Source organism: Cryptomeria japonica, unplaced genomic scaffold (genome assembly GCF_030272615.1).
Source record: "Cryptomeria japonica unplaced genomic scaffold, Sugi_1.0 HiC_scaffold_394, whole genome shotgun sequence".
Classification (NCBI taxonomy): Eukaryota; Viridiplantae; Streptophyta; class Pinopsida; order Cupressales; family Cupressaceae; genus Cryptomeria; species Cryptomeria japonica.
Window position 1 is genome coordinate 11,597 of NW_026729215.1, and position 23,474 is coordinate 35,070.

At 36.3% G+C, this 23,474-nt stretch overlaps 2 protein-coding genes across 2 annotated transcripts; both read left to right on the forward strand.

Moving 5' to 3' along the window:
* Window positions 1–10,089: 10,089 nt before the first annotated feature.
* Window positions 10,090–11,415, forward strand: LOC131871324 (aspartic proteinase nepenthesin-1-like). The gene has a single exon (XM_059215942.1). It carries the CDS (start codon window positions 10,090–10,092, stop codon window positions 11,413–11,415), a length of 1,326 nt encoding a protein of 441 aa, XP_059071925.1.
* Window positions 11,416–21,504: 10,089 nt separating this feature from the next.
* On the forward strand, window positions 21,505–22,830 carry LOC131871325 (aspartic proteinase nepenthesin-1-like). The gene has a single exon (XM_059215943.1). The coding sequence runs from the start codon at window positions 21,505–21,507 to the stop codon at window positions 22,828–22,830; it is 1,326 nt and encodes a 441-aa protein (XP_059071926.1).
* Window positions 22,831–23,474: the final 644 nt, after the last annotated feature.

Genomic DNA, 23,474 nt, shown 5'->3' on the forward strand with positions numbered 1-23,474 from the left:
ATCATCATCTCCCTCTTCTAATTCTTCTTCTTCTCTTTTTCTGTCTCTCTCATTTCCTCTTCCTCTGTCCTTCGAATGCAATATGTGATCTCGTCTCCTGCGTCTGCCTATTGCACTGTCCGATATGCGAATCATGTAAATTTTCATCTTCGTAGCTGCTTATTTTCAGTAAAATTGTTTGGCCCCTGTTGTTCTCGGGGACCTTCATTTATGGTTCCTTATGATATGCTACACTATGTGTGTTATTTTGGCATGGAAATGAAGGTGCGATAATTGATTATCAAAATATAAATTGCGAGTTAAAACAACGACAAGAGAATTTATATAATTATAAAGCATTTGTAATGGTCTTATCTTTTCTTCAAGTCTTAAGTGTAAAATAAATTATTGTATGCCTATGAATATTTTTAATGGTATTTAACTTTAAGATCCGTGTCTGTGATTTATACATTCAAATAATACTTATTTTCAATCATGTCCGCATTTCACATTACTAAGATCAAACACAATTTAATGTAGCCTATATATAAGGTAAGGTTGTTGCTAAGAAGGTCTCTCTAATTTTCTCACAATTACTATTGTATAATTTTCTACTAGAGAAGACGAGTTCTCGAGAATTAAGAATATCATTTTGGAGCCTTTGCAATTTATTTAAAAGTGCTAATATTTAAGGCTATGCCTATATCACGATTCACGATTACCTATCAGCGCTTTATAGTGCATTCGATGACATCTTACACAAATCTTATATAGAAAACTTATTGATGGTGAATCGGGGCCTCTCATTTGAAAGGTTGCTACTACACTACAACGCACCTTAGATAATAAAATTAAATTATGTAATGTATTTGTGCTTCAGAGTATGGATGTTAGACCACACATCAATTTTCAGCCATTGATAATGTGACATGATTACTTGTTTTCAACATTTTAATAGGATTGCATTAGGTTTTGGAACTTTTTTTCGTGACCTAAAAAATTAAAATATTAGTGGACTACAACATAATAACACAATTATTGAGAAAAGTTTTGATTGCCTACAAAAAATCATAGTATCTTCACTCTTTCACCTTGTAAATCCTAACATGTTAATTTCAATTTCACATGATCTATGTTGCAGTGTCTACTTACGTATTATTATAGTCCAATGAACACAAAGGATACTAAAATCAATTATTTGAGAGAGTTGACACTTATTAGATTTTTAGATAGCCAAAAAACTTCTCAGATGAATAAAATATTGGTTGAGATAATTCTTAAATAGATATTATTATATTTATTTAAATAAACAATAATTTCTTAAAAAATATCCTTAATATAGAGGGAGAGAGAACTAATTATATATTCCAAGGAAAAAGTATTCGTAGTATTACATAGTTTACAATTGATAAAGCATTAACAAGTAAGAAACACACAATGAATAATAAATAAAACATATAAATTTAAAATAATTATTAAATCAACCTCATACTTATTTCACCTTGACAATGCAAGGAGGGTAAGAGGAGGGATGGCGGCCCAATATGCTATTCATATAGTTTCTAAGGGCATTGGACAACATCTAAACTAACATCTTAGCTTATATTTTCTTAGTTTATCCAATTGGGCGATGAAGGTGAAGAGTGGAGTGCATTTACATTTGATTAAATTCTTGTTCTAATTTCATTCTTATTATTTATTTATTATCTTGTAAAACTATTGTGCTAACTAGATAATGTGCAACCTTTGTTAAGGATTTTTCCATCTCCCTCGACCCTATCAACCACCTAAGGTGAGATGCATTTAGAGCTACAAGCGATATAAAAAATTCTATGTTTCTCAATGCTCGACAATGTATGTCACACGAGGATAATATTAGGAAGTTTTAGATTGAACCAGTTTAAACAGAGCCTCCTCTTTTCTTTTTTTATTTTATTTTGGTAATTACTCCTTCAGCAAGGCATTTAACTAGCTACAATTGCTTTGTATCCATTAATTTACTATTTTGGGTCATGAAAATAATGTATTCTAGTATAATGCCATTTCATTTTTCTTTACTTATTATTATTATTATTATTTTTCTATCGAAGATTCTTGTTGCAACGGATATAGATGCTGGAAAATATTTATTTATTATTCAATGTATAGCTAGAAAGGAAGAAGGATCATTCAATTGGGAAAGGGATAATTTTACACTCTTAACTTAAATACAATAGAGCACTACAATTATTCGGTTGGTTTACTTTTTTATGGAAGCACTCCTTATAAATCATGTATCATAGTAGAGATGTCGACATTTGAATAATTGGCCGGCACAGGCCAAACCTAATCCCAACTAACTCTTCCATCATATTGCACACGTAGACTACTTTCATATACCGTCCTAAAGAATCCCATCTCAAAGCACATAGAGGTACCATGTTTCGAGAAGTCCAATGGGAAAGTTGATCTTAGCACTCACTTGACAACATTTACTACTTTATCTATTGGCTTGATTCTTGAGGATTCTCTTCCTGCAAAAATCTTTTTCATTTCATTGAAACAAATGACATTGGATTGATTTTTCCCTTTATCTATTAATTCAATAAACTCTTTCTCATATCTTGTTAATCAATTTTTATAACGTTTAAAAAAAAATATTGGACCTAAAGTAACATTAATTGATGGTGCAGCGAAGGGGAATCCCGGACCTGCTGGATATGGGGGAGTGGTGCGTGATAATAATGGCAGGATGGTCTCGATGGTGGCCCTCTCTTTGGGTACCTAGACAAACCACTTTAGTGAGGCCTTCACAACGTATACCAATATCAAATTGGCCAAAGAGAAAGGTTTGAGAAGGGTCTTCTTGGAGTGTGACTCCCTAAACATCATTAATTGTTTAACAACTTCCTCCTCCCCTAGTTGGTCGATTAAACATATTATTGAAGATAGCCTAATGCTTCTCAGGGGATTCTACGAATTTACCATTTCACATGTCTATCGTGAAGGTAATAAGGTTGCCGATATTTAGGCCAACATTGGGGCCGACTTGCCAAGTAGGAAAGTTTGGAACATTTATGATCGGATCCCAGAGGATCTTCTTAACCTACTCCGTAATGATCATGATGCGTGCGAAGCTCAAGGGGCTTTCGGAAATGATGGAGAATGACGTCTTCCAAAGTGTCCTGGGCAAGACTTCTTCTATGAGGGGAAAGTCAAACTTTCTGGTGGCGTTTTTGATTGTTTTTGTTTAGCTCAACTCTGTTTGTGTTGCAGGTTGTTGAGAATCGGTATTTTCCAAGATTGGGGGAGATAGGAACCGTTTGGAGCCCATAGTCTATGAAAAATGATGAAATAAGGAAGCAGTATGCAAAGAACTTTCGATAAGTGTTTTTACTAGTTATATCGAGACGCTTCATGGTGCGGATGCCCTTGTTACCGAGGCCTTTGTTCATGGGTGGAAGTATGGTGTGCTCTGTGTCTATGGTATGGAGCTGGAGGTTGATGAGGAGATGGTGGATAAGGTGTCCAACATGCTATTCATATAGTTTCTAAGGGCATTGGACAACATCTAAACTAGTAGCTTAGCTTATATTTTCTTAGTTTATTCAATTGGGCGACGAAGGTGATGAGTGGAGTGCATTTACACTTGATTAAATTCTTGTTCTAATTTCATTCTTATTATTTATTTATTATCTTTTAAAACTATTGTGCTTACTAGATAATGTGCAGCCTTTGTAAAGGATTTTTCCATCTCCATTGACCCGATTAACCACCTAAGGTGAGATGCATTTAGATCTACAATGATATAAAAAATTCTTTCTTAGTGCTTGGCAATGTATGCCACATGAGGATACTATTAGGAAGTTTTAAATTGAACCAGTTTAAACATAGTCTCCTCTTTTCTCTTTTTTCTTTTATTTTGGTAATTACTCCTTCAGCAAGGCATTTAACTAGCTCCAATCGCTTAGTATCCATTAATTTACTATTTTGGGTCATGAAAATAATGTATTCTAGTATAATGCCATTTCATTTTTCTTTACTTATTATTATTATTTTTCTATCGAAGATTCTTGTCGCAACGGATATAGATGCTGGAAAATATTTATTTATTATTCAATGTATAGCTAGAAAGGAAGAAGGATCATTCAATTGGGAAAGGGATAATTTTACACTCTTAACTTAAATACAATAGAGCACTACAATTATTCAGTTGGTTTATTTTTTTTATGGAAATAATCCTTATAAATTATGTATCGTAGTAGAGATTTGGACATCTGAATAATTGGCCAGCACAAGCCAAACCTAATCCCAACTAACTCTTCCACCATATTGCACACGTGGACTACTTTCATATACCGTCCTAAAGAATCCCATCTCAAAGAAAACAGAGGTACCATGTTTTGAGAAGTCCAATGGGAAAGTTGATCTTAGCACTCACTTGACAACATTTACTACTTTATCTATTGTCTTGATTCTTGATGATGCTCTTCCTGCAAAAATATTTTCCATTTCATTGAAAGAAATGACATTGGATTGATTTCTCTCTCTATCTATTAATTCAATAAACTCTTTCTCATATCTTGTTAATCAATTTTTATAACATTTAAAAAAAATATTGGACCTAAAGTAACATTAATTGATGGTGTGGCGAATGGGAATCCCAGACCTGCTGGATGTGGGGAAGTGGTGCGTGATAACAATGGCAGGATGGTCTCGACAATGGCCCTCTCTTTGGGTACCCAGACAAATCACTTTAATGAGGCCTTCACAATTTATACCAATATCAAATTGGCCAAAGAGAAAGGTTTGAGAAGGGTCTGGTTGGAGTGTGACTCCCTAAACATCATTGTTTAACGACTTCCTCCTCTCCTATTTGGTTGATTAAACATATTATTCAAGATAGCCTAATTCCTCTCAGGGGCTTCTGTGAATTTAACATTTCACATGTCTACCATGAAGGTAATAAGGTTGCGGATATTTAGGCCAACATTGGGGCCGACTTGGCAAGTAGGAAACTTTGGAACATTTATGATAAGATCCCAGTGGATCTTCTTAACCTACTCCGTAATGATTATGATGCTTGCGAAGCTCAAGGGGCTTTTGGAAATGATGGAGAATGACATCTTCCAAAGTGTCGTGGGCAAGACTTCTTTTATGAGGGGAAAGACGAACTTTCTGGTGGCTTTTTTAATTGTTTTTATATGGTTTATGTCAACTCTGTTTGTGTTGCAGGTTGTTGAGAATTAGTATTTTTTAATATTAGGGGAGATAGGAACCGTTTGGATCCCATAGTCTGCGAAAAATGACGAAATAAGGAAGCAGTATGGAAAGAACTTTCGGTAGGAGTTTTGACTAGTTATATCGAGATGCTTCATGGTGTGGATGCCCTTGTTACTGAGGCCTTTCTTAATGGGTGGAAGGATGGTTTTATCTGTGTCTATGGTATGGAGCTGGAGGTTAATGAGGAGATGGTGGCTAAGGTGTCCAAAATTCTGAACAAGGGCACCAAATTCTACAAGCATAAGAAATGTGCGATGGTGGCGATGAAAACCTTTTTCCCGCCGAAGGAAAGGGAGAAGGTGAGAAAGAATAATAATGTTGGGTGGGAGAAAAAATCACTTTCAAAGCCATGGTACGAGGTCTCAGAGGTTATCGTGCGCCGCCTCACCGTTGATGGTAAATTCTGTAGCTTACTTAGCTATCACTTTGTCATTATTAATCATTTTCGGCATCACAAGTGCATTTCCTTGGCCTTTTATTTGGTCTCATCATTGAATAATAGCATTAGGGCTCACGAGAAATGTGCATCCTCCCTTGTTCTCCATGAGGGCTTATTCCCGTTGATTATGAAGTATGCCAAGACTATCAATGTCGAGAGGAATACGAGTGCTAAAACTGGTATAGAATACAAGAAGAATGTCCATATTCATTATGGGGAAATCTCTTCTGATGAAGAGGTGGACTTCGATGGGAACGAAGTCTTTCACATTTATAACAAACAAGGACCCTCATCGTCTAAAATCCCTAACCGTACTAGCAGAAAATAAATTATTTTATCTAACGAGGAGGATGACCCTGAACATGTCCCTAATTCGGTGGACGGTAGTTCTGATGTGAAGGTTAAAAGAGTGGCCAGCGTTTCTATGTCAAGAGCTATTGACAAAACCAAAGTATTTAACAATGTCAACGAGAATTATTCTAAGCGACCGAATGCCTCTCAGATTGATTTGGACGGGCCTGCGGAGGATTAGGGTGTCAATGTTTCTATACCTACTCTTGGTGGTGGGTTTACTCCTAAGGAGATGGTTTGTCGGTCCCTGAGAATACGATTACGAATATTAACTTGAGGAATTTAAAGGATAACCAAAATGCCCAATTCACCTAGATTTTTCAAGAGATTAATAATCTCAAAGAGAAGGCCAATCCACCTAATGGGGACCTCGACAGTACTAGGTCTCGAATACGCATACCCTGGCTAATGGTATTAAAGACCTTAAGGAGGAACATGAAGAGCACATTAAGGCTTTGGAAAATGACTTATAAACATCAGCATAGTTTGAGTGTGGTGGTGGAGGTGAGTATGTCTGCCATGAACAATACTAGCATTGGTCTACGTAGACTCAATGAATAGGCTGAAGTTCTTCATTATATTTCTCAGGGCAAGTGCCCCACTGGTAGCACTGAGATGGTGAAGAAAGATAAGGTTGTGAATGCTGGTACCTGTAAGAAACTTAGGGCTCCCTCAGAGGATGTGGATGCGGATCTGGATACGAAAGAGAAGCCCCTACTTGGTCCAGCGACGAGGCTCCATAGAAAAGATAAGGGTGTGACCCGTGTTGACAACATCATTAAGAAAGTTCAGAAAATCAATGAGGATGTCATTCAGAAGAATGACAAATTGGTCAAAGTGTTGTAGTTTTGTTATGTAGAAATTCTGTATTGTTCTTGTCTGTTGTTCTATGGGGCTGCTTTTCCCTGGTTTTTATGGGTTGGTTCGCATCTGTTTTTTTGTTGGGTCCTTGAAGGTCGAGTTTTTATGATAATATTACAATAATACTAATACAATTTACATGATTTGTATAGTTTATTTCTATTTGAAAATAAAAAATTATTCTATTCTATTTACATTTTCACCATAAATTACTTGAACTATTTAAACAAATAGGTTTCTATTCAATAATATTATTATTATATATAATACATTAACAGAATAATAAGTAAATAACTTAAAACCCACTAACATAGTCATTTTAACACATACAAACATAGTAAATTTTGAAGTGTCTATAAAACCCATACAACTTTTTTAGGGTTTCGGAATTACTAGATGGTTTGATTTAGACAAATGGAAACATAAAGGTTGAGTGTACTTAGTAATTAAAAAAGGTCCCACCATTCACTTATCATGGGAAACCGTGCAACAACTAAATTGTATAGAAATAAAAAACAAGAAAATAATGACATTTATGAATTATTAAAGAGGCACACGGAACAAGTGGCAGGAACCCTAAAATTTAGATTGTGAGAGCTCAAATATTTGAGAGTACTATGTTTGCATTAATGGAGGAGTAGAATTTTCGAAAAAATCTCATCTGATCGTGACTGCAAGAGGAGAGATAGTGGTAAAATGAGAAGATCGAGAGATGATGGGCAGTGCACACATTCTGACAAAAAATGAAGAATAAAACTAATGGACAGCGGGCAGCTCCAATATTCCCAATCGTCTTGCAATGCTTTCTCCTTTACTCACAATCGTTGATGCCCAAAAACAGCTCATCCAATTCATATAAGAGACGCCTTCGGCATAATAAATTCATGTACTATTTTCCCTCTTCTATAATTTCTCTCATATGAAGCATGCAATCACCATTTCTAAATAAAGCTTTTATATGATAGGATGTGGTAGTATCAATATACCATAGGGCACTACGTCACAGAACCTTTTGCACATGAAGATACCCCTAAACTTACTACTCATTTTCATATTTCTTAATCTTCTAGATTGTTAAATAGGTTCACGTATTTTATTGATGTCTATTTAATTCTTGAGATATAAGCTACTCACTATACATAATTTCTCTATTTTTTAGGCTCTCATGAAGGATTCAAATGTAAAGAATGAGTATCACATGCTAGTATGTGCCAAGGTCCATTACTCTATCTATATTAACTATTATTTGACGTCCAAGCATCTAATTTAAACGATATATTCCACATTCCATATGCTTTGAGATGTATTACTATTTTAGGATTCACATGCACGTCAATGTATGGTCAAAACATAATGGTAAAATATTTTAATCTAGTCAAACTATCCTTAGTTTTGGGTATATTATTAGAGGATGGATTAATTCAACCATATATCAAGAAATGATGCAATCTTGTCGAAATCTTGGCCCATTCTCTAATTAGCCACCCTTATTAATTTACATACACCCCCTTATATTCTATCTTATCCCGTGGATTCATGCACACATTCGTATGTATCACATTTATTATTAGATTATTCTCCATCCACACCTCAATGTCTAGGCATTTATTCTCTACATAAGTATTAGCCTTTTTTCTGTTATTGGTCAATAATGGGGCGTCCAATCAATATTGCACCATACAATACTGACCCTTGAGATTTAGCAATTTAAATTCGAATTTTTTAACTCCAAACCTTTTATTCTATCATAATTACATTTAGTACCTGTTTTATGTGATTTATTGAACATTTTGGTTTTTGAAAGAATTCAATGTGCATTTATTTAACATGCAGTCGCTTTGAGAATTCATTGAATACGAATTTGCATAAATGAAACATTTATCATAGAAACGCTTTTGGTTGGAGCACCAAGATGAATCTATCTCCATCAAAGTTTTCATCTTGGGAAATTTGCATGCTTCTTTTCCATTTACCTAAATTGGCCAGGCTCGTGAAGCCGACCATTCCGAAGGATAACCTAGGAGAACTTGACCCTAGTGATCTACCAGGCTCCCTAATGTGATTTTAACTATTGCGAATACTTGACAATTAGTGAAGAGTTAACTTCAAGGTAAATTGACGAAAAGTGAGATTTATTAGATCAAATGTTAGGGAAGAATTTATATTCACACATATAGAACTTACGCATATCTATGGATTTGACATAAAACAATCGTGGACATGGGGAGTGATCCCTAGTTGACATGACTTTCATGCTTATCACTGATACAACTACATACCCAATTCTTAAAAGATGGATTCTTAAATTCAATTTAGATGATTTATATACTTGCATGTTCAACCACATAGATTACGCTAACTTTTATCTACTTTTTCCTTCTGGTATAAATCCTTGAGCAAAACGTTATGATAGGATATGGCAATGTGAATATATAATAGAACATTGCATATAACACTTCTGCACAAGTAAAATTGAGAAATAAGATAAATAAGAACGAGAATAAAAATAAAATTCAATTTAGATGATTTATATATGTGGATGTTCAACCACATAGATTACATTAACTTTCATGTACTTTTTCTTTCTGGTATAAATCCTTGAATAGAACTTTATGATAGGATACGGTAATGTGAATACATAATAGAGCATTGAATATAACAGTTTTGTACAAGTAAAATCTCTAAATCTTAAAAATGAATAAACTAATTAGAGCAAAATTTAAGAATGAGATAAACAAGAATGAGAATAAGTTGGAAAGCCGGATAAACCGACTAAGAATAATTATGTGTAAACTAATTTTAAATATTTTTAGAAAACTAACCCTCCGGTTACAACACGTTTTGGAATTTCGATCTGAATGGGTCCACAAAATTCAATGGGAAGAGGGAACTGGATTACGAGTTAAGTGTACGGAAATACTTAGTGAAGGTATGGACAGAAAAAAATACGATTCACTTCGAATTGCAGCAGTCTATTCTACTTCTAGAACAATTCCAGACGGGCAGAGATAGAGAAGGGGAAATTAAATAAATTCGTCTATCCTTCTAAGAGGATCGATATTGTTATGTGGACACGTCGGGGAATCTGTTGATTTTGATTTAAGGCTCCTTCTCACTCTCTCTGTGTATATATATTGCATGGAGTGGAGTAGATGAGAGCAGAAAAAGGTTTCGAGGTTTAGAAAAGAAAAAGAGAAATGGAGCGTTCAAAGCTGTTGGGTTTTGTGGTCTTGATATGCTTTACTATTCCAACGATATCATGTTCTTCGGACAGACTGTTTAGTGGTTGGCCGAAGTCTAGCAGCGATGAAAATGTAAAAATAAGGGTGAATATGACGCGCAGATCAGAGAGAGAGTTGGGTTTTTCTGAGAGATTGGGTTTGGCTGTGGATCGAAGTAAGAAGCGAATGAAGAAGATAGAGGCATTGATAAGAGGGCAATTAGACGCTGAAACGCCCGTTGAAGTAGGGGATGGAGAATTTCTGATGAGCGTTGCACTGGGAACGCCCTCTGTGAGCTTCGAAGCGATTGTGGACACGGGGAGCGATCTGATTTGGACTCAGTGCAAGCCTTGCAAGGACTGCTTCTCTCAGCCTACGCCAATCTTCGACCCCTCCAAGTCCCCCACATTTTCCACAATTCCCTGCGGTGATTCTCTTTGTGACGCCTTGGGGAGTACGCAAACCGGATGCAATCCAGATTGTACCTTTATGTATCAGTATGGCGATGGTTCCTTCACCAGCGGCGACCTGGCTTACGAGACATTGCCAATTGGGAGCAGCAAGGTTAAAGGCATTGCATTTGGATGCGGGCATGACAACGAAGGACAAGGATTCTCTCAGGGTGGTGGCCTTGTGGGACTGGGAAGAGGTGGTCTCTCCCTTATCTCACAGCTGGGTTCCAAAGCAGAGAACATGTTCTCTTACTGTCTTTTGCCCATCACCGACTCTTCTTCACAAACCAGCCCCCTCTTTTTCGGCGAGGGTGCTTCCTTGAGCGGAGGAGCCAAGACTCTCCCACTCATCAAGAGCAGTATCATTCCCACTTTCTGGTACATTCCTATTACAGGAATCACCCTCAATGGTAAGGCACTAGATATTCCTCCTGGAACTTTCGATCTGCAATCGGACGGCAGCGGAGGTATGATCATCGACTCCGGAACCACTGTTACCATCCTGGACCAGGCTGCCTACTCTCCTCTTAAGGAAGCAATTCAGTCCGCCATTGATCTCACTCCTGTAGACGGCTCTTCTACAGGTTTGGATCTTTGTTACCACACATCATCCGCTCACCTCACCTTGCCAACCCTCGTCTTCAACTTCAAAGGCGGCGTGGATTACGAGCTTCCGGCAGACAACTTTTTCATTCAGGCATCTGAAAATCTCTTGTGCCTGGCAATGTTGGGTGAACCATCGGGGAATCCTTCCATCTTCGGAAACATACAGCAGCAAAACTTCCATATCCTTTACAACAATGCTCAGAACACGCTCTCTTTCAAGCCCACTAAGTGTGATTCTCTTTAAATCATCATCTCCCTCTTCTAATTCTTCTTCTTCTCTTTTTCTGTCTCTCTCATTTCCTCTTCCTCTGTCCTTCGAATGCAATATGTGATCTCGTCTCCTGCGTCTGCCTATTGCACTGTCCGATATGCGAATCATGTAAATTTTCATCTTCGTAGCTGCTTATTTTCAGTAAAATTGTTTGGCCCCTGTTGTTCTCGGGGACCTTCATTTATGGTTCCTTATGATATGCTACACTATGTGTGTTATTTTGGCATGGAAATGAAGGTGCGATAATTGATTATCAAAATATAAATTGCGAGTTAAAACAACGACAAGAGAATTTATATAATTATAAAGCATTTGTAATGGTCTTATCTTTTCTTCAAGTCTTAAGTGTAAAATAAATTATTGTATGCCTATGAATATTTTTAATGGTATTTAACTTTAAGATCCGTGTCTGTGATTTATACATTCAAATAATACTTATTTTCAATCATGTCCGCATTTCACATTACTAAGATCAAACACAATTTAATGTAGCCTATATATAAGGTAAGGTTGTTGCTAAGAAGGTCTCTCTAATTTTCTCACAATTACTATTGTATAATTTTCTACTAGAGAAGACGAGTTCTCGAGAATTAAGAATATCATTTTGGAGCCTTTGCAATTTATTTAAAAGTGCTAATATTTAAGGCTATGCCTATATCACGATTCACGATTACCTATCAGCGCTTTATAGTGCATTCGATGACATCTTACACAAATCTTATATAGAAAACTTATTGATGGTGAATCGGGGCCTCTCATTTGAAAGGTTGCTACTACACTACAACGCACCTTAGATAATAAAATTAAATTATGTAATGTATTTGTGCTTCAGAGTATGGATGTTAGACCACACATCAATTTTCAGCCATTGATAATGTGACATGATTACTTGTTTTCAACATTTTAATAGGATTGCATTAGGTTTTGGAACTTTTTTTCGTGACCTAAAAAATTAAAATATTAGTGGACTACAACATAATAACACAATTATTGAGAAAAGTTTTGATTGCCTACAAAAAATCATAGTATCTTCACTCTTTCACCTTGTAAATCCTAACATGTTAATTTCAATTTCACATGATCTATGTTGCAGTGTCTACTTACGTATTATTATAGTCCAATGAACACAAAGGATACTAAAATCAATTATTTGAGAGAGTTGACACTTATTAGATTTTTAGATAGCCAAAAAACTTCTCAGATGAATAAAATATTGGTTGAGATAATTCTTAAATAGATATTATTATATTTATTTAAATAAACAATAATTTCTTAAAAAATATCCTTAATATAGAGGGAGAGAGAACTAATTATATATTCCAAGGAAAAAGTATTCGTAGTATTACATAGTTTACAATTGATAAAGCATTAACAAGTAAGAAACACACAATGAATAATAAATAAAACATATAAATTTAAAATAATTATTAAATCAACCTCATACTTATTTCACCTTGACAATGCAAGGAGGGTAAGAGGAGGGATGGCGGCCCAATATGCTATTCATATAGTTTCTAAGGGCATTGGACAACATCTAAACTAACATCTTAGCTTATATTTTCTTAGTTTATCCAATTGGGCGATGAAGGTGAAGAGTGGAGTGCATTTACATTTGATTAAATTCTTGTTCTAATTTCATTCTTATTATTTATTTATTATCTTGTAAAACTATTGTGCTAACTAGATAATGTGCAACCTTTGTTAAGGATTTTTCCATCTCCCTCGACCCTATCAACCACCTAAGGTGAGATGCATTTAGAGCTACAAGCGATATAAAAAATTCTATGTTTCTCAATGCTCGACAATGTATGTCACACGAGGATAATATTAGGAAGTTTTAGATTGAACCAGTTTAAACAGAGCCTCCTCTTTTCTTTTTTTATTTTATTTTGGTAATTACTCCTTCAGCAAGGCATTTAACTAGCTACAATTGCTTTGTATCCATTAATTTACTATTTTGGGTCATGAAAATAATGTATTCTAGTATAATGCCATTTCATTTTTCTTTACTTATTATTATTATTATTATTTTTCTATCGAAGATTCTTGTTGCAACGGATATAGATGCTGGAAAATATTTATTTATTATTCAATGTATAGCTAGAAAGGAAGAAGGATCATTCAATTGGGAAAGGGATAATTTTACACTCTTAACTTAAATACAATAGAGCACTACAATTATTCGGTTGGTTTACTTTTTTATGGAAGCACTCCTTATAAATCATGTATCATAGTAGAGATGTCGACATTTGAATAATTGGCCGGCACAGGCCAAACCTAATCCCAACTAACTCTTCCATCATATTGCACACGTAGACTACTTTCATATACCGTCCTAAAGAATCCCATCTCAAAGCACATAGAGGTACCATGTTTCGAGAAGTCCAATGGGAAAGTTGATCTTAGCACTCACTTGACAACATTTACTACTTTATCTATTGGCTTGATTCTTGAGGATTCTCTTCCTGCAAAAATCTTTTTCATTTCATTGAAACAAATGACATTGGATTGATTTTTCCCTTTATCTATTAATTCAATAAACTCTTTCTCATATCTTGTTAATCAATTTTTATAACGTTTAAAAAAAAATATTGGACCTAAAGTAACATTAATTGATGGTGCAGCGAAGGGGAATCCCGGACCTGCTGGATATGGGGGAGTGGTGCGTGATAATAATGGCAGGATGGTCTCGATGGTGGCCCTCTCTTTGGGTACCTAGACAAACCACTTTAGTGAGGCCTTCACAACGTATACCAATATCAAATTGGCCAAAGAGAAAGGTTTGAGAAGGGTCTTCTTGGAGTGTGACTCCCTAAACATCATTAATTGTTTAACAACTTCCTCCTCCCCTAGTTGGTCGATTAAACATATTATTGAAGATAGCCTAATGCTTCTCAGGGGATTCTACGAATTTACCATTTCACATGTCTATCGTGAAGGTAATAAGGTTGCCGATATTTAGGCCAACATTGGGGCCGACTTGCCAAGTAGGAAAGTTTGGAACATTTATGATCGGATCCCAGAGGATCTTCTTAACCTACTCCGTAATGATCATGATGCGTGCGAAGCTCAAGGGGCTTTCGGAAATGATGGAGAATGACGTCTTCCAAAGTGTCCTGGGCAAGACTTCTTCTATGAGGGGAAAGTCAAACTTTCTGGTGGCGTTTTTGATTGTTTTTGTTTAGCTCAACTCTGTTTGTGTTGCAGGTTGTTGAGAATCGGTATTTTCCAAGATTGGGGGAGATAGGAACCGTTTGGAGCCCATAGTCTATGAAAAATGATGAAATAAGGAAGCAGTATGCAAAGAACTTTCGATAAGTGTTTTTACTAGTTATATCGAGACGCTTCATGGTGCGGATGCCCTTGTTACCGAGGCCTTTGTTCATGGGTGGAAGTATGGTGTGCTCTGTGTCTATGGTATGGAGCTGGAGGTTGATGAGGAGATGGTGGATAAGGTGTCCAACATGCTATTCATATAGTTTCTAAGGGCATTGGACAACATCTAAACTAGTAGCTTAGCTTATATTTTCTTAGTTTATTCAATTGGGCGACGAAGGTGATGAGTGGAGTGCATTTACACTTGATTAAATTCTTGTTCTAATTTCATTCTTATTATTTATTTATTATCTTTTAAAACTATTGTGCTTACTAGATAATGTGCAGCCTTTGTAAAGGATTTTTCCATCTCCATTGACCCGATTAACCACCTAAGGTGAGATGCATTTAGATCTACAATGATATAAAAAATTCTTTCTTAGTGCTTGGCAATGTATGCCACATGAGGATACTATTAGGAAGTTTTAAATTGAACCAGTTTAAACATAGTCTCCTCTTTTCTCTTTTTTCTTTTATTTTGGTAATTACTCCTTCAGCAAGGCATTTAACTAGCTCCAATCGCTTAGTATCCATTAATTTACTATTTTGGGTCATGAAAATAATGTATTCTAGTATAATGCCATTTCATTTTTCTTTACTTATTATTATTATTTTTCTATCGAAGATTCTTGTCGCAACGGATATAGATGCTGGAAAATATTTATTTATTATTCAATGTATAGCTAGAAAGGAAGAAGGATCATTCAATTGGGAAAGGGATAATTTTACACTCTTAACTTAAATACAATAGAGCACTACAATTATTCAGTTGGTTTATTTTTTTTATGGAAATAATCCTTATAAATTATGTATCGTAGTAGAGATTTGGACATCTGAATAATTGGCCAGCACAAGCCAAACCTAATCCCAACTAACTCTTCCACCATATTGCACACGTGGACTACTTTCATATACCGTCCTAAAGAATCCCATCTCAAAGAAAACAGAGGTACCATGTTTTGAGAAGTCCAATGGGAAAGTTGATCTTAGCACTCACTTGACAACATTTACTACTTTATCTATTGTCTTGATTCTTGATGATGCTCTTCCTGCAAAAATATTTTCCATTTCATTGAAAGAAATGACATTGGATTGATTTCTCTCTCTATCTATTAATTCAATAAACTCTTTCTCATATCTTGTTAATCAATTTTTATAACATTTAAAAAAAATATTGGACCTAAAGTAACATTAATTGATGGTGTGGCGAATGGGAATCCCAGACCTGCTGGATGTGGGGAAGTGGTGCGTGATAACAATGGCAGGATGGTCTCGACAATGGCCCTCTCTTTGGGTACCCAGACAAATCACTTTAATGAGGCCTTCACAATTTATACCAATATCAAATTGGCCAAAGAGAAAGGTTTGAGAAGGGTCTGGTTGGAGTGTGACTCCCTAAACATCATTGTTTAACGACTTCCTCCTCTCCTATTTGGTTGATTAAACATATTATTCAAGATAGCCTAATTCCTCTCAGGGGCTTCTGTGAATTTAACATTTCACATGTCTACCATGAAGGTAATAAGGTTGCGGATATTTAGGCCAACATTGGGGCCGACTTGGCAAGTAGGAAACTTTGGAACATTTATGATAAGATCCCAGTGGATCTTCTTAACCTACTCCGTAATGATTATGATGCTTGCGAAGCTCAAGGGGCTTTTGGAAATGATGGAGAATGACATCTTCCAAAGTGTCGTGGGCAAGACTTCTTTTATGAGGGGAAAGACGAACTTTCTGGTGGCTTTTTTAATTGTTTTTATATGGTTTATGTCAACTCTGTTTGTGTTGCAGGTTGTTGAGAATTAGTATTTTTTAATATTAGGGGAGATAGGAACCGTTTGGATCCCATAGTCTGCGAAAAATGACGAAATAAGGAAGCAGTATGGAAAGAACTTTCGGTAGGAGTTTTGACTAGTTATATCGAGATGCTTCATGGTGTGGATGCCCTTGTTACTGAGGCCTTTCTTAATGGGTGGAAGGATGGTTTTATCTGTGTCTATGGTATGGAGCTGGAGGTTAATGAGGAGATGGTGGCTAAGGTGTCCAAAATTCTGAACAAGGGCACCAAATTCTACAAGCATAAGAAATGTGCGATGGTGGCGATGAAAACCTTTTTCCCGCCGAAGGAAAGGGAGAAGGTGAGAAAGAATAATAATGTTGGGTGGGAGAAAAAATCACTTTCAAAGCCATGGTACGAGGTCTCAGAGGTTATCGTGCGCCGCCTCACCGTTGATGGTAAATTCTGTAGCTTACTTAGCTATCACTTTGTCATTATTAATCATTTTCGGCATCACAAGTGCATTTCCTTGGCCTTTTATTTGGTCTCATCATTGAATAATAGCATTAGGGCTCACGAGAAATGTGCATCCTCCCTTGTTCTCCATGAGGGCTTATTCCCGTTGATTATGAAGTATGCCAAGACTATCAATGTCGAGAGGAATACGAGTGCTAAAACTGGTATAGAATACAAGAAGAATGTCCATATTCATTATGGGGAAATCTCTTCTGATGAAGAGGTGGACTTCGATGGGAACGAAGTCTTTCACATTTATAACAAACAAGGACCCTCATCGTCTAAAATCCCTAACCGTACTAGCAGAAAATAAATTATTTTATCTAACGAGGAGGATGACCCTGAACATGTCCCTAATTCGGTGGACGGTAGTTCTGATGTGAAGGTTAAAAGAGTGGCCAGCGTTTCTATGTCAAGAGCTATTGACAAAACCAAAGTATTTAACAATGTCAACGAGAATTATTCTAAGCGACCGAATGCCTCTCAGATTGATTTGGACGGGCCTGCGGAGGATTAGGGTGTCAATGTTTCTATACCTACTCTTGGTGGTGGGTTTACTCCTAAGGAGATGGTTTGTCGGTCCCTGAGAATACGATTACGAATATTAACTTGAGGAATTTAAAGGATAACCAAAATGCCCAATTCACCTAGATTTTTCAAGAGATTAATAATCTCAAAGAGAAGGCCAATCCACCTAATGGGGACCTCGACAGTACTAGGTCTCGAATACGCATACCCTGGCTAATGGTATTAAAGACCTTAAGGAGGAACATGAAGAGCACATTAAGGCTTTGGAAAATGACTTATAAACATCAGCATAGTTTGAGTGTGGTGGTGGAGGTGAGTATGTCTGCCATGAACAATACTAGCATTGGTCTACGTAGACTCAATGAATAGGCTGAAGTTCTTCATTATATTTCTCAGGGCAAGTGCCCCACTGGTAGCACTGAGATGGTGAAGAAAGATAAGGTTGTGAATGCTGGTACCTGTAAGAAACTTAGGGCTCCCTCAGAGGATGTGGATGCGGATCTGGATACGAAAGAGAAGCCCCTACTTGGTCCAGCGACGAGGCTCCATAGAAAAGATAAGGGTGTGACCCGTGTTGACAACATCATTAAGAAAGTTCAGAAAATCAATGAGGATGTCATTCAGAAGAATGACAAATTGGTCAAAGTGTTGTAGTTTTGTTATGTAGAAATTCTGTATTGTTCTTGTCTGTTGTTCTATGGGGCTGCTTTTCCCTGGTTTTTATGGGTTGGTTCGCATCTGTTTTTTTGTTGGGTCCTTGAAGGTCGAGTTTTTATGATAATATTACAATAATACTAATACAATTTACATGATTTGTATAGTTTATTTCTATTTGAAAATAAAAAATTATTCTATTCTATTTACATTTTCACCATAAATTACTTGAACTATTTAAACAAATAGGTTTCTATTCAATAATATTATTATTATATATAATACATTAACAGAATAATAAGTAAATAACTTAAAACCCACTAACATAGTCATTTTAACACATACAAACATAGTAAATTTTGAAGTGTCTATAAAACCCATACAACTTTTTTAGGGTTTCGGAATTACTAGATGGTTTGATTTAGACAAATGGAAACATAAAGGTTGAGTGTACTTAGTAATTAAAAAAGGTCCCACCATTCACTTATCATGGGAAACCGTGCAACAACTAAATTGTATAGAAATAAAAAACAAGAAAATAATGACATTTATGAATTATTAAAGAGGCACACGGAACAAGTGGCAGGAACCCTAAAATTTAGATTGTGAGAGCTCAAATATTTGAGAGTACTATGTTTGCATTAATGGAGGAGTAGAATTTTCGAAAAAATCTCATCTGATCGTGACTGCAAGAGGAGAGATAGTGGTAAAATGAGAAGATCGAGAGATGATGGGCAGTGCACACATTCTGACAAAAAATGAAGAATAAAACTAATGGACAGCGGGCAGCTCCAATATTCCCAATCGTCTTGCAATGCTATCTCCTTTACTCACAATCGTTGATGCCCAAAAACAGCTCATCCAATTCATATAAGAGACGCCTTCGGCATAATAAATTCATGTACTATTTTCCCTCTTCTATAATTTCTCTCATATGAAGCATGCAATCACCATTTCTAAATAAAGCTTTTATATGATAGGATGTGGTAGTATCAATATACCATAGGGCACTACGTCACAGAACCTTTTGCACATGAAGATACCCCTAAACTTACTACTCATTTTCATATTTCTTAATCTTCTAGATTGTTAAATAGGTTCACGTATTTTATTGATGTCTATTTAATTCTTGAGATATAAGCTACTCACTATACATAATTTCTCTATTTTTTAGGCTCTCATGAAGGATTCAAATGTAAAGAATGAGTATCACATGCTAGTATGTGCCAAGGTCCATTACTCTATCTATATTAACTATTATTTGACGTCCAAGCATCTAATTTAAACGATATATTCCACATTCCATATGCTTTGAGATGTATTACTATTTTAGGATTCACATGCACGTCAATGTATGGTCAAAACATAATGGTAAAATATTTTAATCTAGTCAAACTATCCTTAGTTTTGGGTATATTATTAGAGGATGGATTAATTCAACCATATATCAAGAAATGATGCAATCTTGTCGAAATCTTGGCCCATTCTCTAATTAGCCACCCTTATTAATTTACATACACCCCCTTATATTCTATCTTATCCCGTGGATTCATGCACACATTCGTATGTATCACATTTATTATTAGATTATTCTCCATCCACACCTCAATGTCTAGGCATTTATTCTCTACATAAGTATTAGCCTTTTTTCTGTTATTGGTCAATAATGGGGCGTCCAATCAATATTGCACCATACAATACTGACCCTTGAGATTTAGCAATTTAAATTCGAATTTTTTAACTCCAAACCTTTTATTCTATCATAATTACATTTAGTACCTGTTTTATGTGATTTATTGAACATTTTGGTTTTTGAAAGAATTCAATGTGCATTTATTTAACATGCAGTCGCTTTGAGAATTCATTGAATACGAATTTGCATAAATGAAGCATTTATCATAGAAACGCTTTTGGTTGGAGCACCAAGATGAATCTATCTCCATCAAAGTTTTCATCTTGGGAAATTTGCATGCTTCTTTTCCATTTACCTAAATTGGCCAGGCTCGTGAAGCCGACCATTCCGAAGGATAACCTAGGAGAACTTGACCCTAGTGATCTACCAGGCTCCCTAATGTGATTTTAACTATTGCGAATACTTGACAATTAGTGAAGAGTTAACTTCAAGGTAAATTGACGAAAAGTGAGATTTATTAGATCAAATGTTAGGGAAGAATTTATATTCACACATATAGAACTTACGCATATCTATGGATTTGACATAAAACAATCGTGGACATGGGGAGTGATCCCTAGTTGACATGACTTTCATGCTTATCACTGATACAACTACATACCCAATTCTTAAAAGATGGATTCTTAAATTCAATTTAGATGATTTATATACTTGCATGTTCAACCACATAGATTACGCTAACTTTTATCTACTTTTTCCTTCTGGTATAAATCCTTGAGCAAAACGTTATGATAGGATATGGCAATGTGAATATATAATAGAACATTGCATATAACACTTCTGCACAAGTAAAATTGAGAAATAAGATAAATAAGAACGAGAATAAAAATAAAATTCAATTTAGATGATTTATATATGTGGATGTTCAACCACATAGATTACATTAACTTTCATGTACTTTTTCTTTCTGGTATAAATCCTTGAATAGAACTTTATGATAGGATACGGTAATGTGAATACATAATAGAGCATTGAATATAACAGTTTTGTACAAGTAAAATCTCTAAATCTTAAAAATGAATAAACTAATTAGAGCAAAATTTAAGAATGAGATAAACAAGAATGAGAATAAGTTGGAAAGCCGGATAAACCGACTAAGAATAATTATGTGTAAACTAATTTTAAATATTTTTAGAAAACTAACCCTCCGGTTACAACACGTTTTGGAATTTCGATCTGAATGGGTCCACAAAATTCAATGGGAAGAGGGAACTGGATTACGAGTTAAGTGTACGGAAATACTTAGTGAAGGTATGGACAGAAAAAAATACGATTCACTTCGAATTGCAGCAGTCTATTCTACTTCTAGAACAATTCCAGACGGGCAGAGATAGAGAAGGGGAAATTAAATAAATTCGTCTATCCTTCTAAGAGGATCGATATTGTTATGTGGACACGTCGGGGAATCTGTTGATTTTGATTTAAGGCTCCTTCTCACTCTCTCTGTGTATATATATTGCATGGAGTGGAGTAGATGAGAGCAGAAAAAGGTTTCGAGGTTTAGAAAAGAAAAAGAGAAATGGAGCGTTCAAAGCTGTTGGGTTTTGTGGTCTTGATATGCTTTACTATTCCAACGATATCATGTTCTTCGGACAGACTGTTTAGTGGTTGGCCGAAGTCTAGCAGCGATGAAAATGTAAAAATAAGGGTGAATATGACGCGCAGATCAGAGAGAGAGTTGGGTTTTTCTGAGAGATTGGGTTTGGCTGTGGATCGAAGTAAGAAGCGAATGAAGAAGATAGAGGCATTGATAAGAGGGCAATTAGACGCTGAAACGCCCGTTGAAGTAGGGGATGGAGAATTTCTGATGAGCGTTGCACTGGGAACGCCCTCTGTGAGCTTCGAAGCGATTGTGGACACGGGGAGCGATCTGATTTGGACTCAGTGCAAGCCTTGCAAGGACTGCTTCTCTCAGCCTACGCCAATCTTCGACCCCTCCAAGTCCCCCACATTTTCCACAATTCCCTGCGGTGATTCTCTTTGTGACGCCTTGGGGAGTACGCAAACCGGATGCAATCCAGATTGTACCTTTATGTATCAGTATGGCGATGGTTCCTTCACCAGCGGCGACCTGGCTTACGAGACATTGTCAATTGGGAGCAGCAAGGTTAAAGGCATTGCATTTGGATGCGGGCATGACAACGAAGGACAAGGATTCTCTCAGGGTGGTGGCCTTGTGGGACTGGGAAGAGGTGGTCTCTCCCTTATCTCACAGCTGGGTTCCAAAGCAGAGAACATGTTCTCTTACTGTCTTTTGCCCATCACCGACTCTTCTTCACAAACCAGCCCCCTCTTTTTCGGCGAGGGTGCTTCCTTGAGCGGAGGAGCCAAGACTCTCCCACTCATCAAGAGCAGTATCATTCCCACTTTCTGGTACATTCCTATTACAGGAATCACCCTCAATGGTAAGGCACTAGATATTCCTCCTGGAACTTTCGATCTGCAATCGGACGGCAGCGGAGGTATGATCATCGACTCCGGAACCACTGTTACCATCCTGGACCAGGCTGCCTACTCTCCTCTTAAGGAAGCAATTCAGTCCGCCATTGATCTCACTCCTGTAGACGGCTCTTCTACAGGTTTGGATCTTTGTTACCACACATCATCCGCTCACCTCACCTTGCCAACCCTCGTCTTCAACTTCAAAGGCGGCGTGGATTACGAGCTTCCGGCAGACAACTTTTTCATTCAGGCATCTGAAAATCTCTTGTGCCTGGCAATGTTGGGTGAACCATCGGGGAATCCTTCCATCTTCGGAAACATACAGCAGCAAAACTTCCATATCCTTTACAACAATGCTCAGAACACGCTCTCTTTCAAGCCCACTAAGTGTGATTCTCTTTAAATCATCATCTCCCTCTTCTAATTCTTCTTCTTCTCTTTTTCTGTCTCTCTCATTTCCTCTTCCTCTGTCCTTCGAATGCAATATGTGATCTCGTCTCCTGCGTCTGCCTATTGCACTGTCCGATATGCGAATCATGTAAATTTTCATCTTCGTAGCTGCTTATTTTCAGTAAAATTGTTTGGCCCCTGTTGTTCTCGGGGACCTTCATTTATGGTTCCTTATGATATGCTACACTATGTGTGTTATTTTGGCATGGAAATGAAGGTGCGATAATTGATTATCAAAATATAAATTGCGAGTTAAAACAACGACAAGAGAATTTATATAATTATAAAGCATTTGTAATGGTCTTATCTTTTCTTCAAGTCTTAAGTGTAAAATAAATTATTGTATGCCTATGAATACTTTTAATGGTATTTAACTTTAAGATCCGTGTCTGTGATTTATACATTCAAATAATACTTATTTTCAATCATGTCCGCATTTCACATTACTAAGATCAAACACAATTTAATGTAGCCTATATATAAGGTAAGGTTGTTGCTAAGAAGGTCTCTCTAATTTTCTCACAATTACTATTGTATAATTTTCTACTAGAGAAGACGAGTTCTCGAGAATTAAGAATATCATTTTGGAGCCTTTGC

Coding starts and splice junctions, on each gene's coding strand:
- LOC131871324 (XM_059215942.1), top strand. CDS start 10,090: ATGGAGCGTTCAAAGCTGTTGGGTTTTGTGGTCTTGATATGCTTTACT.
- LOC131871325 (XM_059215943.1), top strand. CDS start 21,505: ATGGAGCGTTCAAAGCTGTTGGGTTTTGTGGTCTTGATATGCTTTACT.